We start from the raw sequence: 15715 nt of genomic DNA on the forward strand, positions 1-15715 counted from the left end.
ATAACAAATGAATTTTGTTAACCACTGGTGGATGCCTCATCCATCTTACTTACATGTTTGAGCTTTATAGCTCACATGTAGAAGTTACACACACGTGTATATAGTCATTAGAAAGAGCTCATTTTACACTATAACCCAACAAAGGTTATTTTGATATTGCCTTACAGTGTTCATCATAAGATAGATGTAATTGCCTGTAGTATTGTTGGCTGCTTGACCAGGTATACACTTTATGTTGTTTCTTACCCAAATATGTTTAGAGATACAGTTAAATTGTATTTAGTTGTACTTTTATGTTGTAGTTAATTATGTATTAATGTTTTAAAAAGACATAATTCAAAGATCTTAAACATTTTTTAAAATATTTATTATATCTTGTGTCAGTTCCCAATACTTAAGATATTGCACTTTGTCAAATTAATGTTGATGACGGCTCGTACATCTGTGCTGAATATATTGTAATAATTGTCTGAAAGCACTGTTGACTTGTGCTGAGATGTATAATGAAAGGTAAAGAACAGGAAAAACAAATGCAAGTTAACTCTGTGAAAAGGAAAAGACCTGATGTTATTAATATAACCAAAACAAGATCTTTTAAGATATTCTACAAAAAAGTAAGAAGTATATACATTCTATTTCTTAATTGTAAACATTTCATTACACTATTCATTGATGATATCTGCATTTAGTGATATTATTGAGAAAATGAAAAATAGAATACAAATATTTACCTTAAAAAACACTTTTGATATTTATTTAGGAGATTCTAGAAGCTATTCAATGGAAATATAAAAAGTATAAGATGAAGAAAAGTGTTTCTGTACTTAAAATGAAAATCACTTTGTACTCTATTTATTAGACTTGAGTATAAATAACCACAGCAGATTAATAACATTTAAAAGTAGAAATACTTAAAAGATGTCATTCTTTGTGTACAAGATATTTATAGTCTTTAATAAAATCTTGCCAGATTTTGTGAAGGTACATTTTGAAATCTCAGAATTATAGTGTGTATTGTTGCATAAATAAAATTTCTAATGCAATTCAATGCAAATTCGAGAGGCCAGTTACAAAAGGGATTGTTTAATGTTACGTAAGGGACACTTAACATTTCAGTTTGTATTATCATGACACCATTAAAATGTGTGCATTCCATGAAACATGAATAGAATATTGCAGTCTGTGGACTACAAGACATCATGACATATGAACTTCAAAAGCAAAAAATAAAAATTTGTTACTCATAGTTTTGGTTTTGTTTACTGATGAAACAGAACACTTTCAGGGACTCTGTGGAAGTACATTTTTCATAAAAATTACATTATTGTTGGTTTTGTTTTGCAAGTTAATAATTTAAAATAAAATTATTCAACATTTTTAATTCATGTAAGTTGTAAAAGTGTTTTTCATTTCTTAATAGCCAAGTTTACTTTTGAATATAGATTCAGATTTATAGAAAAAGAACCGAGTGGTGGGACTTAGAGATTGTACAGTTTATAGATGGTATTTTGTAAAGGATGCAAAACAAGGTTTTATTTTTAACTCAGATATAAAATAAGGAACATTGTGTTATCTGGAATTTTTATTTCAGTTGTATTTTAATTAAAATTCAAATAAAAAAGTGAAGATCAAAATTGAGGGAAAAAAAAGAGCCAAAGTTAAAACAATTTAAATATGAAAATTTGCTTGATTGCAGTTATGAAGACTTTGATTACTCATTTATCGTTAAAATGTTCAACTTTGACCTTTCTGATCAACAATGTAAACATAAATAAGTATTTTCTAATAGTTTTTTGCAGTGGAGTTTTGAACATTTCAGAAAACTAACTAAATAAAATTATATGAATTTCTTTAAAGCCAAGACTAGATACTGTTTAAGTATGTTGTAGGTTTCATGCAATTTTGTTTGTATTTCTACTGTCAATGACACCCATTTGGGTAGGAAGGGATTAAGATTCATCTTACTGTGTTATATCCTATGAACAAAAAAGTGCTTTCTCAGTCCAGTTTTGTATCCCAGGACAGAAATGTTTGTGTTAATGCAACTAATAATTACAGATTATCAAACATTGTTAGATATCATTGTATCACATACTGTTAAATACTGGTAGACATTGTACCACAGATTGTTAAATATTGGTAGCCATCATACTACATATTGTTAAATACAGATATACATTGTACCACAAATGGTCAAATAGTGGTAGATATTGTACCACTTATTGTTAAATTAAGGGTAGACTTTTACCATATATTGTTAAATAATGGTAGACTTTGTACCACAAATGGTTAAATACTGGTAGACGTTGTACCACATATTGCTAAATAATGGTAGGTATATTCATGTGATGAATTGTAATCAACAGTTTTATATAAACTTGTAGTGAAGTGTTTTCATCATTCATTTTTATGCTGGAGCTTTTGCAACATTTTAACTTCATCTGTGAAGTCTGAGAACTGAATTAGTTGTCCTGAGTTGTTACCAGGATATTATTAAGCTGCATCTGTAATCCTGAGTTGTTACCAGGACATTTATTTCATCTGTAGGTAAGGCACCTTATTGTATACCTGTAATTATTGCCTAACATGATTGTATGTGTACCAGACTTTGTTAAGATGAGCTAATTGTAGTTTTGTCCCTATTTTAATAACTGCTGTGGAAAATCTGAGAGGGGCTTCATGGCTCGTTACACATACTCTGTTGTGATTTTTAGATGGCCAAACTGTATTAATTTAAATTTATTTAGATATTGAACATTTATTCAAATACAGTTCCAGAGTGTGTAATGGAAGTTTCATAAATAGCAGAAGAAGGAGCTCTTTTCCTTAGTGTTTGTAGTTTTCCAGTTATTTTTGTGTATATAGATCATAAAGTATATTTTGCTGGTTTTGGTATATTTTAAAGAGTGAGTTTAAACATTTGCACTTCATACTTAAAAATGCTTTTAAATATTTTCTGAAATAAATGTTTTTCATCAATGTTTGGAAAGAGACCACCTTCAAAATGAATTATGAAACTGAAACCTATTTAACTGTGCTGGATTGTGGATAGTCCACATTAGGTCTGGGGTTTATTAATTTTAAATGTACGTTTTTTTGGTTTTTTTTTAAGATATTTCTTTTAAATTCCTGAACAGTTCTGCAAATGAGTACAACTACTACTGGTGACAAGAATCTTGTGAATCCTGCTGATTTTCATGATTACTTTTGTGGTAGTTTGATAATACCAGCTTCTTGAAGACTCACAATCTGATGTTTAGTACTTTGTGTAAGAAAAATTCTGGTTTCTGTATTTTTTGTATCCGTACCAGGCTGAAAAGGTCATCATTTATATTTTTTTTTATTTCACTTGTGGTTAGTTCTCTTCTGAATTTACTAATATCTTTTTGGTTTCTGTTTTATAATCAGACCACATGTGATATTTCAAAAGCGACAGAGGAGGTATCGTGAAGTGTTTGACCACCGAGGACCAAGACCAAAATATCCCTGCCGGGATTTCAGAGAAGGTTTTTATATCAATATTTGTTGTTTTTATGTGTATTTATACCATGTCTAAAGCAGGAGTCCCACAGCTATCAGAAATATCTGGCCCAAAATTCTGTAATCATCTTTTTTTTGTTTGTTTTTTAATATGGATAACATCACTGGCAGTTTCTGGTGAAGGTTTGTGTTCCTTACTACAGTTTATTTTGTTTTTTTACAGTTTTTAAAAATTCACACAATGCAGTTAAGTTCACTGATTTACTATTCAGTTTATTATGTTAGATGGGTAGTGTGTAGAGAACACAACACATAGTCTTCTTTGTTCAGTTTACTACACTAAGTGGGTAGTACATAGAGAACAGAAGGTATAGATGTTTTTGTTCAGTTTATTATGGTTAGTGTATGGACAACAGAAGATACAAGTCATCTTTGTGCAGTTTATATGTTAAATGGGTAGTGTGTAGAGAACAGAAAATGCAAGTCTTTGATTGGTTTGTTATGTTAAATGGGAAGTGTGTATAGAACAGAAGATATTGTCATCTTTTGTCAGATTATATTAAATATGAAATGTGTAGAGAACAGAAGATATAATTGTCTTTGTTCAGTTTATTACGTTAAATGTGTAGTGTGTACAGAACACAAGACTCAAGTCTTCCTTATTCAATTTTTTATGTTAAATGGGTAGTGTGTAGAGAACACAAGACTCAAGTCTTCCTTGTTCAGTTTATTATGTTAAATGGGTAGTGTGTAGAGAACTGAAGACAGAAGTCTTTGTTCACTTTATTATCTTTTGTGGATAGTTTGTAGAGAAGAGATGGTACAGCTTTCTTTGTTCAGTTTATTATGTTAAATGGTCAGTGAGCAAAGAACAGAAGGTATGGACTTTTTTCTTCTGTTTATTATGTTAAAAGGGTATTGTGTTGAAAACAAAGGACATAAGTCTTTTTTGATTGCTTTTATGTTAAAGTGTAGTGTGTAGAGAACAGATGACGCAAGTCTTTTTTCTTCAGTTTCTTATATTAAATATGAAATGTGCAAAGAATAGAAGGTAGTCTTCTTTACTTAGTTTATTATGTTAAATGGGTAGTGTATAGATAGAGAACAGAAGGTGTAGCATTCTGTGTTCAGTTTGCTATGTGAAATTGGTACTGTGTAGAAAATCTGAGGTATAATTGTCTGTCATGTATTATGATAAATAACGAGTGTGTAGAGGACAAAAGACATAAGTCTTTGTTCAGTTTATTATGTTAAATGGGTAGTGAGTAGAAAGCAAGTTATAGTCGTCTTTGTTCAGTTTATTATGTTAAATGGGTAGTGAGTAGAAAGCAAGTTATAGTCTTCTTTGTTCAGTTTATTATGTTAAATGGGTAGTGAGTAGAAAGCAAGTTATAGTCTTCTTTGTTCAGTTTATTATGTTAAATGGGTAGTGAGTAGAAAGCAAGTTATAGTCGTCTTTGTTCAGTTTATTATGTTAAATGGGTAGTGAGTAGAAAGCAAGTTATAGTCTTCTTTGTTCAGTTTATTATGTTAAATGGGTAGTGAGTAGAAAGCAAGTTATAGTCTTCTTTGTTCAGTTTATTATGTTAAATGGGTAGTGAGTAGAAAGCAAGTTATAGTCTTCTTTGTTCAGTTTATTATGTTAAATGGGTAGTGAGTAGAAAGCAAGTTATAGTCGTCTTTGTTCAGTTTATTATGTTAAATGGGTAGTGAGTAGAAAGCAAGTTATAGTCGTCTTTGTTCAGTTTATTCTGTTAAATGGGAAGTGTGTAGAAAGCAAGTTATAGTCGTCTTTGTTCAGTTTATTATGTTAAATGGGTAGTGAGTAGAAAGCAAGTTATATTCGTCTTTGTTCCAGTTTATTCTGTTAAATGGGAAGTGTGTAGAAAGCAAGTTATAGTCGTCTTTGTTCAGTTTATTATGTTAAATGGGTAGTGAGTAGAAAGCAAGTTATAGTCTTCTTTGTTCAGTTTATTATGTTAAATGGGTAGTGAGTAGAAAGCAAGTTATAGTCGTCTTTGTTCAGTTTATTATGTTAAATGGGTAGTGAGTAGAAAGCAAGTTATAGTCTTCTTTGTTCAGTTTATTATGTTAAATGGGTAGTGAGTAGAAAGCAAGTTATATTCGTCTTTGTTCAGTTTATTCTGTTAAATGGGAAGTGTGTAGAAAGCAAGTTATAGTCTTCTTTGTTCAGTTTATTATGTTAAATGGGTAGTGAGTAGAAAGCAAGTTATAGTCGTCTTTGTTCAGTTTATTCTGTTAAATGGGAAGTGTGTAGAAAGCAAGTTATAGTCGTCTTTGTTCAGTTTATTATGTTAAATGGGTAGTGAGTAGAAAGCAAGTTATATTCGTCTTTGTTCAGTTTATTCTGTTAAATGGGAAGTGTGTAGAAAGCAAGTTATAGTCGTCTTTGTTCAGTTTATTATGTTAAATGGGTAGTGAGTAGAAAGCAAGTTATAGTCTTCTTTGTTCAGTTTATTATGTTAAATGGGTAGTGAGTAGAAAGCAAGTTATAGTCGTCTTTGTTCAGTTTATTATGTTAAATGGGTAGTGAGTAGAAAGCAAGTTATAGTCTTCTTTGTTCAGTTTATTATGTTAAATGGGTAGTGAGTAGAAAGCAAGTTATATTCGTCTTTGTTCAGTTTATTCTGTTAAATGGGAAGTGTGTAGAAAGCAACTTATAGTCTTTTTTGTTCAGTTTATTATGTTAAATGGGTAGTGAGTAGAAAGCAAGTTATAGTCGTCTTTGTTCAGTTTATTATGTTAAATGGGTAGTGAGTAGAAAGCAAGTTATAGTCGTCTTTGTTCAGTTTATTCTGTTAAATGGGAAGTGTGTAGAAAGCAAGTTATAGTCGTCTTTGTTCAGTTTATTATGTTAAATGGGTAGTGAGTAGAAAGCAAGTTATATTCGTCTTTGTTCAGTTTATTCTGTTAAATGGGAAGTGAGTAGAAAGCAAGTTATAGTCGTCTTTGTTCAGTTTATTATGTTAAATGGGTAGTGAGTAGAAAGCAAGTTATAGTCGTCTTTGTTCAGTTTATTCTGTTAAGTGGGAAGTGTGTAGAAAGCAAGTTATAGTCGTCTTTGTTCAGTTTATTAAGTTAAATGGGTAGTGAGTAGAAAGCAAGTTATAGTCGTCTTTGTTCAGTTTATTCTGTTAAATGGGAAGTGTGTAGAAAGCAAGTTATAGTCGTCTTTGTTCAGTTTATTATGTTAAATGGGTAGTGAGTAGAAAGCAAGTTATATTCGTCTTTGTTCAGTTTATTCTGTTAAATGGGAAGTGTGTAGAAAGCAAGTTATAGTCGTCTTTGTTCAGTTTATTATGTTAAATGGGTAGTGAGTAGAAAGCAAGTTATAGTCGTCTTTGTTCAGTTTATTCTGTTAAATGGGAAGTGTGTAGAAAGCAAGTTATAGTCGTCTTTGTTCAGTTTATTATGTTAAATGGGTAGTGAGTAGAAAGCAAGTTATAGTCGTCTTTGTTCAGTTTATTCTGTTAAATGGGAAGTGTGTAGAAAGCAAGTTATAGTCGTCTTTGTTCAGTTTATTATGTTAAATGGGTAGTGAGTAGAAAGCAAGTTATAGTCGTCTTTGTTCAGTTTATTATGTTAAATGGGTAGTGAGTAGAAAACAAGTTATAGTCTTCTTTGTTCAGTTTATTATGTTAAATGGGTAGTGAGTAGAAAGCAAGTTATAGTCTTCTTTGTTCAGTTTATTATGTTAAATGGGTAGTGAGTAGAAAGCAAGTTATAGTCTTCTTTGTTCAGTTTATTATGTTAAATTGGTAGTGAGTAGAAAGCAAGTTATAGTCGTCTTTGTTCAGTTTATTATGTTAAATGGGTAGTGAGTAGAAAGCAAGTTATAGTCGTCTTTGTTCAGTTTATTCTGTTAAATGGGAAGTGTGTAGAAAGCAAGTTATAGTCGTCTTTGTTCAGTTTATTATGTTAAATGGGTAGTGAGTAGAAAGCAAGTTATATTCGTCTTTGTTCAGTTTATTCTGTTAAATGGGAAGTGTGTAGAAAGCAAGTTATAGTCTTCTTTGTTCAGTTTATTATGTTAAATGGGTAGTGAGTAGAAAGCAAGTTATAGTCTTCTTTGTTCAGTTTATTATGTTAAATGGGTAGTGAGTAGAAAGCAAGTTATAGTCGTCTTTGTTCAGTTTATTATGTTAAATGGGTAGTGAGTAGAAAGCAAGTTATAGTCGTCTTTGTTCAATTTATTCTGTTAAATGGGAAGTGTGTAGAAAGCAAGTTATAGTCGTCTTTGTTCAGTTTATTATGTTAAATGGGTAATGAGTAGAAAGCAAGTTATATTCGTCTTTGTTCAGTTTATTCTGTTAAATGGGAAGTGTGTAGAAAGCAAGTTATAGTCGTCTTTGTTCAGTTTATTCTGTTAAATGGGAAGTGTGTAGAAAGCAAGTTATAGTCGTCTTTGTTCAGTTTATTATGTTAAATCGGTAGTGAGTAGAAAGCAAGTTATAGTCGTCTTTGTTCAGTTTATTCTGTTAAATGGGAAGTGTGTAGAAAGCAAGTTATAGTCGTCTTTGTTCAGTTTATTATGTTAAATGGGTAGTGAGTAGAAAGCAAGTTATATTCGTCTTTGTTCAGTTTATTCTGTTAAATGGGAAGTGTGTAGAAAGCAAGTTATAGTCTTCTTTGTTCAGTTTATTATGTTAAATGGGTAGTGAGTAGAAAGCAAGTTATAGTCTTCTTTGTTCAGTTTATTATGTTAAATGGGTAGTGAGTAGAAAGCAAGTTATATTCGTCTTTGTTCAGTTTATTCTGTTAAATGGGAAGTGTGTAGAAAGCAAGTTATAGTCGTCTTTGTTCAGTTTATTATGTTAAATGGGTAGTGAGTAGAAAGCAAGTTATAGTCGTCTTTGTTCAGTTTATTCTGCTAAATGGGAAGTGTGTAGAAAGCAAGTTATAGTCGTCTTTGTTCAGTTTATTATGTTAAATGGGTAGTGAGTAGAAAGCAAGTTATATTCGTCTTTGTTCAGTTTATTCTGTTAAATGGGAAGTGTGTAGAAAGCAAGTTATAGTCGTCTTTGTTCAGTTTATTATGTTAAATGGGTAGTGAGTAGAAAGCAAGTTATAGTCTTCTTTGTTCAGTTTATTATGTTAAATGGGTAGTGAGTAGAAAGCAAGTTATAGTCGTCTTTGTTCAGTTTATTATGTTAAATGGGTAGTGAGTAGAAAGCAAGTTATAGTCTTTCTTTGTTCAGTTCATTATGTTAAATGGGTAGTGAGTAGAAAGCAAGTTATATTCGCTTTGTTCAGTTTATTCTGTTAAATGGGAAGTGTGTAGAAAGCAAGTTATAGTCTTCTTTGTTCAGTTTATTATGTTAAATGGGTAGTGAGTAGAAAGCAAGTTATAGTCTTCTTTGTTCAGTTTATTATGTTAAATGGGTAGTGAGTAGAAAGCAAGTTATAGTCGTCTTTGTTCAGTTTATTATGTTAAATGGGTAGTGAGTAGAAAGCAAGTTATAGTCGTCTTTGTTCAGTTTATTCTGTTAAATGGGAAGTGTGTAGAAAGCAAGTTATAGTCGTCTTTGTTCAGTTTATTATGTTAAATGGGTAGTGAGTAGAAAGCAAGTTATATTCGTCTTTGTTCAGTTTATTCTGTTAAATGGGAAGTGTGTAGAAAGCAAGTTATAGTCGTCTTTGTTCAGTTTATTATGTTAAATGGGTAGTGAGTAGAAAGCAAGTTATAGTCGTCTTTGTTCAGTTTATTCTGTTAAATGGGAAGTGTGTAGAAAGCAAGTTATAGTCGTCTTTGTTCAGTTTATTATGTTAAATGGGTAGTGAGTAGAAAGCAAGTTATATTCGTCTTTGTTCAGTTTATTATGTTAAATGGGTAGTGAGTAGAAAGCAAGTTATATTCGTCTTTGTTCAGTTTATTATGTTAAATTGGTAGTGAGTAGAAAGCAAGTTATATTCGTCTTTGTTCATTTTATTATGTTAAATGGGTAGTGAGTAGAAAGCAAGTTATATTCGTCTTTGTTCAGTTTATTATGTTAAATGGGTAGTGAGTAGAAAGCAAGTTATATTCGTCTTTGTTCAGTTTATTATGTTAAATTGGTAGTGTGCATAGAACAGAAGACATAAGTCTGTTTTAGTTTATTATGTTAAATGGGTAGTTTGTAGAGAACAGAAGGTATTGTCTTTTTTGTTCAATTTATTATATTAAATGGAAAGTGTGTAAAGAACAGAAGGTATAGTCTTATTTATTTAGATTATGTTGAATGAGTACTATAAAAAGAATAATTTATAGTGTTTGTTCACTTTATTATGTTAAATGGGTAGTGTGTAGAGAACACAAGGTATTGTCTTATTTTTTCAGTTTATTGTGTTAAACGGGTATTGTGTAGAGGACAAAAGGTGTAGTTCTCTTTGTTTAGCTTATTATGCTAAATGGGCAGTGTGTAGATAACAAAAACATAATTCTTTAATTGATTTATTATGTTAAATGGGAAGTGTGTATAGAACAGAAGATATAGTTATCTTTTATCAGATTATATTAAATAGGTATAGAGAACAGAAGGTACAGTTTTCTTTGTTCAGTTTATTATGTTAAATGAGTGGTGTGTAGAAAACAGAAGGTATAGTCTTTATTTATTGTGTTAAATGGGTAGAGTGTGGAGAAGAGACACAAGTCTTATTTGTTCAGTTTAATTTGTTAAATATGAAATGTGCAGATAACAGAAAGAATACTTTTTTTTAGTTTATGATGTTAAATGGGTAGTGTGTAGAGAACAAAAAGTATAACCTTTTTTGTTCAGTTTATGATATTAAATAGGTAATGTGTAGAGAACAGAAGATGGATGTCTTTGTTCAGTTTACTATGTCAGATATGAAATGTGCAGATAACACTAAGTATAGTTGTCTTAGTTCAGTTTATTATGTTAAATGGGTAGTGTGTATAGAAAAGAAGATATAGTCCTATTTCTTCAGTTTTAAGTTAAATGCGTAGAGAACAATTTACAGTCGTCCTTGTTCAGTTTATTATGTTAACTGAGAATTGGGTAGAAAACAGAAAGAACAGACTTTGTTCAGTTTGTGATGTTAAATTGGAAATGTGCAGAGAACAGAAGGTATAGTCTTCTTTATATAATTTATTATATTAAATGTGTAGTGTGTAGATAACAGAAGGTATAGGCTTTATTCAGTTTATTATGTTAAATGCATAAGTTGTAGAGGAAAAGAAATGTCTTCTATGTTCTGTTTATTATGTTAAATGGGTAGTGTGCAGAGAACAGAAGGTATTACCTTATTTCATTGTATTATGTTAAATGGAAAATGTACAGAGAACACAAGTATAGTCTTCAGTATTTAGTTTATTATGTTAAATGGGTAGTGGGTAGAGAATAGAAGATATAGACGTCTTTTTTTTCAGTTTATTATGTTAGATGAGAATTGCATAGAAAACAGAAGGAACAGTCTTCTTAGTTCCATACATGGACTATGGTCCTGTATTTAAGCCAGGAGGCAGTTGACTTGGAGTGAGCAACGTGAAAACAAACTTTTCCAAATAAAACCCTATATTGGACTTTGGCCATCTTGCTTCCTTAAGGATCAGAAAGAGGAAGTTGTTCTAACTAGACTATGCATTGGTCACAGTTTTTTAACCCATTGTTTTCTTTTATCTGGAACCGATATACCAATGTGTTGTCTCTGTAACACTCAGGTCACAGTAAGCCACATTTTACTTTCTTGTCGTTACGACTCTCAACGATGGCATCATTTTAAGCATGTTCTCTCCCAAGGTTTGTCCATAACGTTAGACAGTGTTATTGGTGATGGTGACACTGTCCACCATGGTAATGTTTTTAGTTTTTTAAAGGCCAATACTATTTTTAATGCCATTCAAGTTTTTAAATTTATACATTACACCTGTCTAATATGGCTCCCTTTTAAAAATCATTAAATAACTCGAAACCAGGACTGGAAAAGCCAACTTCAGGTGACTAATACTGCTGCTTGAACTACCTGTTTTTCATCCTGGCGAGTTATTACTATAATTTTGCTACACGTCTTTTAAAACCTTTTTATTACTTTCCTTTTTTTAAATGGCCATAACATCAAATACCTCTGAACCAGGACTGAAAAGGCCAACTTCAGATGACTGATGGTGGTTTTTGTACTTACCTGTTTGTCTTCCTGGCAAGTTATGATAATTATAGTTATGCTACAGAAAGTACTTTACAACTTGAATTACAGTAGTTTTTCTCTTAATGTTGTAGACTAGATGTAAACATTGGTTTTATGCTATTTACAGTCATGTGAAAAAAGTTAGGACACCATATGAAAGCCTGTGTATTTTTGTAATATTTTTGGATATATAGATATTTAATCTCAATTTTAACAATACTGAGAGATTATAGGAATATAACTAAACAATTAAAACTGAAGAAAAGACTTTCCAAGATCTTCTGTAAATGTAATTCTACAAAAGTGCATACTCTAACTGAGGAAAAAGTTAGAATACCCTCACATTTATTCCCACTTAAAATGGATAAATTCACACACAGGTGTATCACACCAGGTGCACATGATTAGAAGATTGTTACTCAGCATTTTGAATGAGGCTTGCCCTATTTAAACCTCAGACAATTAGTTTGGTGTGCTCCTGACTGTTGAAGTGAGAGTGAGCACCATGGTGAGAGCAAAAGAGCTGTCTGAGGTCTTCAGAAAGAAAATTGTAGCAGCTTATGAGTCTGGTAAGGGATTTAAAAAGATCCCAAAATATTTTGAAATCAGCCATTCTACTTTCTGGAAAATAGTCAACAAATGGAGGGCTTTCAAAACAACTGCCAACATGCCCATGTCTGGTCATCCAAGCAAATTCACCCTGAGAGCAGACCGCAAGATGCTAAAAGAGGTCTCCAAACACCCTAACGTGTCATCACGGGACATACAGAAAGCTCTGGCTACTGTTGATGTGAAAGTGCATGCCCATACAATCAGAAAGAGACTGCACAAGTTTAACTTGCATGGGAGGTGTGCAAGGAGGAAACCTTTGCTCTCTAAGAGAAACATCAAGGCCAGACTGAAGTTTGCCAGAGAGAATGTAGACAAAGACCATGACTTCTGGAATAATGTTCTTTGGACAGATGAGTCCAAAATTGAATTATTTGGACACCAGAACAGAGGACATGTTTGGTGTAAACCAAATACAGCATTCCAGGAAAAGAACCTCATACCAACTGTGAAGCATGGAGGTGGAAGTGTCATGGTTTGAGGCTGCTTTGCTGCAGCAGGACCTGGACAGCTCACAATCATAGAATCCACCATGAATTCTACTGTGTATCAGAGGGTGCTTGAGGATCATGTGAGATCACCTGTATGAAAATTAAAGCTGAAGCAGAACTGGTCCCTGCAACACGACAATGACCCAAAACATACCAGTAAATCCACCAAGGACCAGCTAAAAACTAAGAAAGGGAGAGTTCTGGAATGGCTGAGTCAAAGCCCAGATCTTAATCCCATTGAGATGCTGTGGGGTGACATGAAATGGGCTGTACATGCAAGAAACCCCTCAAACATTTCACAACTGAAAGAATTCTGCATTGAGGAGTTGGGCAAACATTCTTCAGACCTATGTCAAGACTGGTAGATGGCTACAAGAAGTGTCTCACTGCAGTTATTTCAGCCAAAGGGGGTAACACTAGCTATTAGGGGTAAGGTGTCCTGACTTTTTCCTCAGTTAGAATATGCATTTTTGTAGAATTATATTTACAGAAGATCTTGGAAAGTCTTTTCTTCAGTTTTAATTGTTTAGTTATATTCCTATAATCTCTCAGTATTGTTGAAATTGAGATTAAATATGTGTATATCCAAAAATGTTACAAAAATACACAGGCTTTCATAGGTGTCCTAATGTTTTCACATGACTGTATGTTGTTGTTTTTTTTAAACTTTGTTTCATTTTACCTTACTTTCCTTTCATGAATTTTACTAAATTTACTTTAATTTTAACTTTATTATCGGATGTTTGGCACAGATAGCCTAGCTGCTTTGTGCCATGAAATACTAAATCAACAAACCAATTAAATGGGAAATGTGCAGAAAACAGAAGGTATAATCTTCTTTATATCGTTTATTATGTTGAATGTGTAATGTGCAGAGGACAGAAGAATTAAGTCTTTGTTCAGTTTATTATGTTAAATGGGAAATGTAGAGAACAGAAGATATAGAATTCTTTGTTGAATTTGTTATATTAGATGGGTTGTGTGTAGAGATCACAAGATATCGTCATCTTTGTTCAGTTTTTGTTAAATTGGTACTGTGTTTAGAAGAGAGACATAAGTTGTCTTTGTTCAATTTATTAAGTGGGTAGTATGTAGAGAACAGAAGGTATAGTTTTCTTTGTTCAGTTTATTATGTGAAATGGGTAGTGTGTAGAAAACCAAAGGTATAATTGTCTTTCATTTATTAAGATAAATGAGTAGTGTGTAGAGAGCAGAAAACATATCTTTGTTTAGTTTATTGTGTTAAATGGGAAGTGTGTTCAGAACAGAAGGTATAATGTTATTTTTCATTCAGTTTATTTTGTTAAATGGATAGTGTATAGAGAACAGATGACATGTCTCTTCATATTATCATGTTAAATGGGACGTGTGTTTAGAACAGAAGGTATAGCCTCATTTGTTGAGTGTGTTATGTTAAATGGGTAGTGTGTAGAGATCAGAAGATAGACGTCTTTTGTCAGTTTATTATGTTAAACGAGAATTGCATAGAAAACAGAAGATATAGACTTCTTTGTTGAATTTATTGTGTTAAATGAGTGGTCTGTAGGAAACAGAAGATATAGTCATCTTCGTTCAGTTTATGTTTAATGGGTAGTGTGTAGAGAACATGGTATAGTCGGCTTTGTTCAGTTTATTATGCTAAATTATGTTAAACTTGTAGTGTGTGGAGGACAGAAGACATAGTTGTCTTTGTTCTGCTTATTGTGTTAAATGTAAGTGTTTAGAGAATGGAAGATTTTATTTTTCTTTGTGAGTAGGTTTGAACTACTGAATTGTGGCCTGAATCTGGCTCTTTTGGGCAATTATTTTAACATTTTTACAATAAGGTAGAAGTGGAAAACAGTTTTTACTCTCCACATGATAATATTCATGAAGTTTTCTGTTTCAGTCAGTTTTTATTCTTGTAACTTTATTAGGTTTGTTGATACAAGAATTCTTGTGTACTTGTCTCAATGAAGTTACAGTGGAGAAATATTTACCGAAATAAAACATTTTTTTATTATCAGTATCTGGAAAGTAAAAGTACGTTTGTAATTTTATTGCCAAAAATATCAAAATTCTTTCATGTGCTCTGCAAATTCTAAAAATAGATATACGAACAGTTGCTCACAAAAGTGCTGGAGAGAAAATATACATATTTGTGTGTTGTGCGTCCCTTGGGGATACAACTTGTCAGCTCATGAGTTTTGTAGTAAGTGTCACATTCCTTAACCCTTTTGCAATTTGTCACGGATCAAAGGCAGTGTCATCATGTTTGTTAACTTGCATGCAATATTTTATTGAACTTCTATTTTATGAATTGACATCAGTATGTTTGGAATTATATTGTAGATTGCAATTCAAATTTTAATATTACATGTAAATTAATTTTGTAATTTAAAAATAAGTATGAAAAGAACACATCTAAATATAGATTTTAGTGAATCACATGGTATATAGAATGCAGCACTGTTTAAAATTAGATGTTTATGATGTCAAAATGGTAATTGTATAATTTTGTACAAATCAGGAACTCAAATTACTAAATTATAGAAAATAAAATAAGAACCTCGTATCTTTTTATTTTGCTGAGATATGGCTTATGTACTGAATCAAACATGGTGGCCCTGTTCACCTCTTTCCATCTCTGAAAACAGTCTGTTACATACACTTGCTTCAAAATATGGCATGTGAGTAATTAACATTTTACAATGTCCCCCTTGTAGTTTTCTCAGTCATTTAACAGAACTTTGAAGCCATCTTGTTCTTTTGAACCAAGATTTCAAGGAGGTAGGTTGTGTCTTTAGTGTGCTTGAAGTTTTGTATTTTTTTAGACCTAAATACAGCCTAGTTACTTAGCTTTATAAATTATAATGGAATTCCATAGTATCAGTATTATAGTTTATGGTTTTTTGGTTATTCAACTGTATATATAAAACTTAAAAAATATTTTGTTTCATGTCCTCCACACACAAAATTTGAAAAGGCTTAGCAACCTATGTCCAGCAGCA

The 15715-nt window shown here is 31.7% G+C and overlaps 1 protein-coding gene across 6 annotated transcripts in view; it reads left to right on the forward strand.

The window, feature by feature from the left end:
* The window catches only part of LOC143240042 (uncharacterized), an 80149-nt gene that overhangs the window by 54477 nt on the left and 9957 nt on the right, over positions 1 to 15715 (forward strand). For all 6 annotated transcript variants that reach the window (XR_013021531.1, XR_013021530.1, XM_076481824.1 and 3 more), the window contains one exon: positions 3409 to 3506. Coding sequence is in view for 4 of the 6 variants with exons in the window: in XM_076481824.1 (XP_076337939.1) it covers positions 3409 to 3506 (98 nt within the window). In the remaining 2 variants the exon portion in view is untranslated. The remainder of the gene's footprint in view (positions 1 to 3408; positions 3507 to 15715) is intronic.

The sequence above is a fragment of the Tachypleus tridentatus genome, chromosome 13, assembly GCF_004210375.1.
Source record: "Tachypleus tridentatus isolate NWPU-2018 chromosome 13, ASM421037v1, whole genome shotgun sequence".
Taxonomy (NCBI): domain Eukaryota; kingdom Metazoa; phylum Arthropoda; class Merostomata; order Xiphosura; family Limulidae; genus Tachypleus; species Tachypleus tridentatus.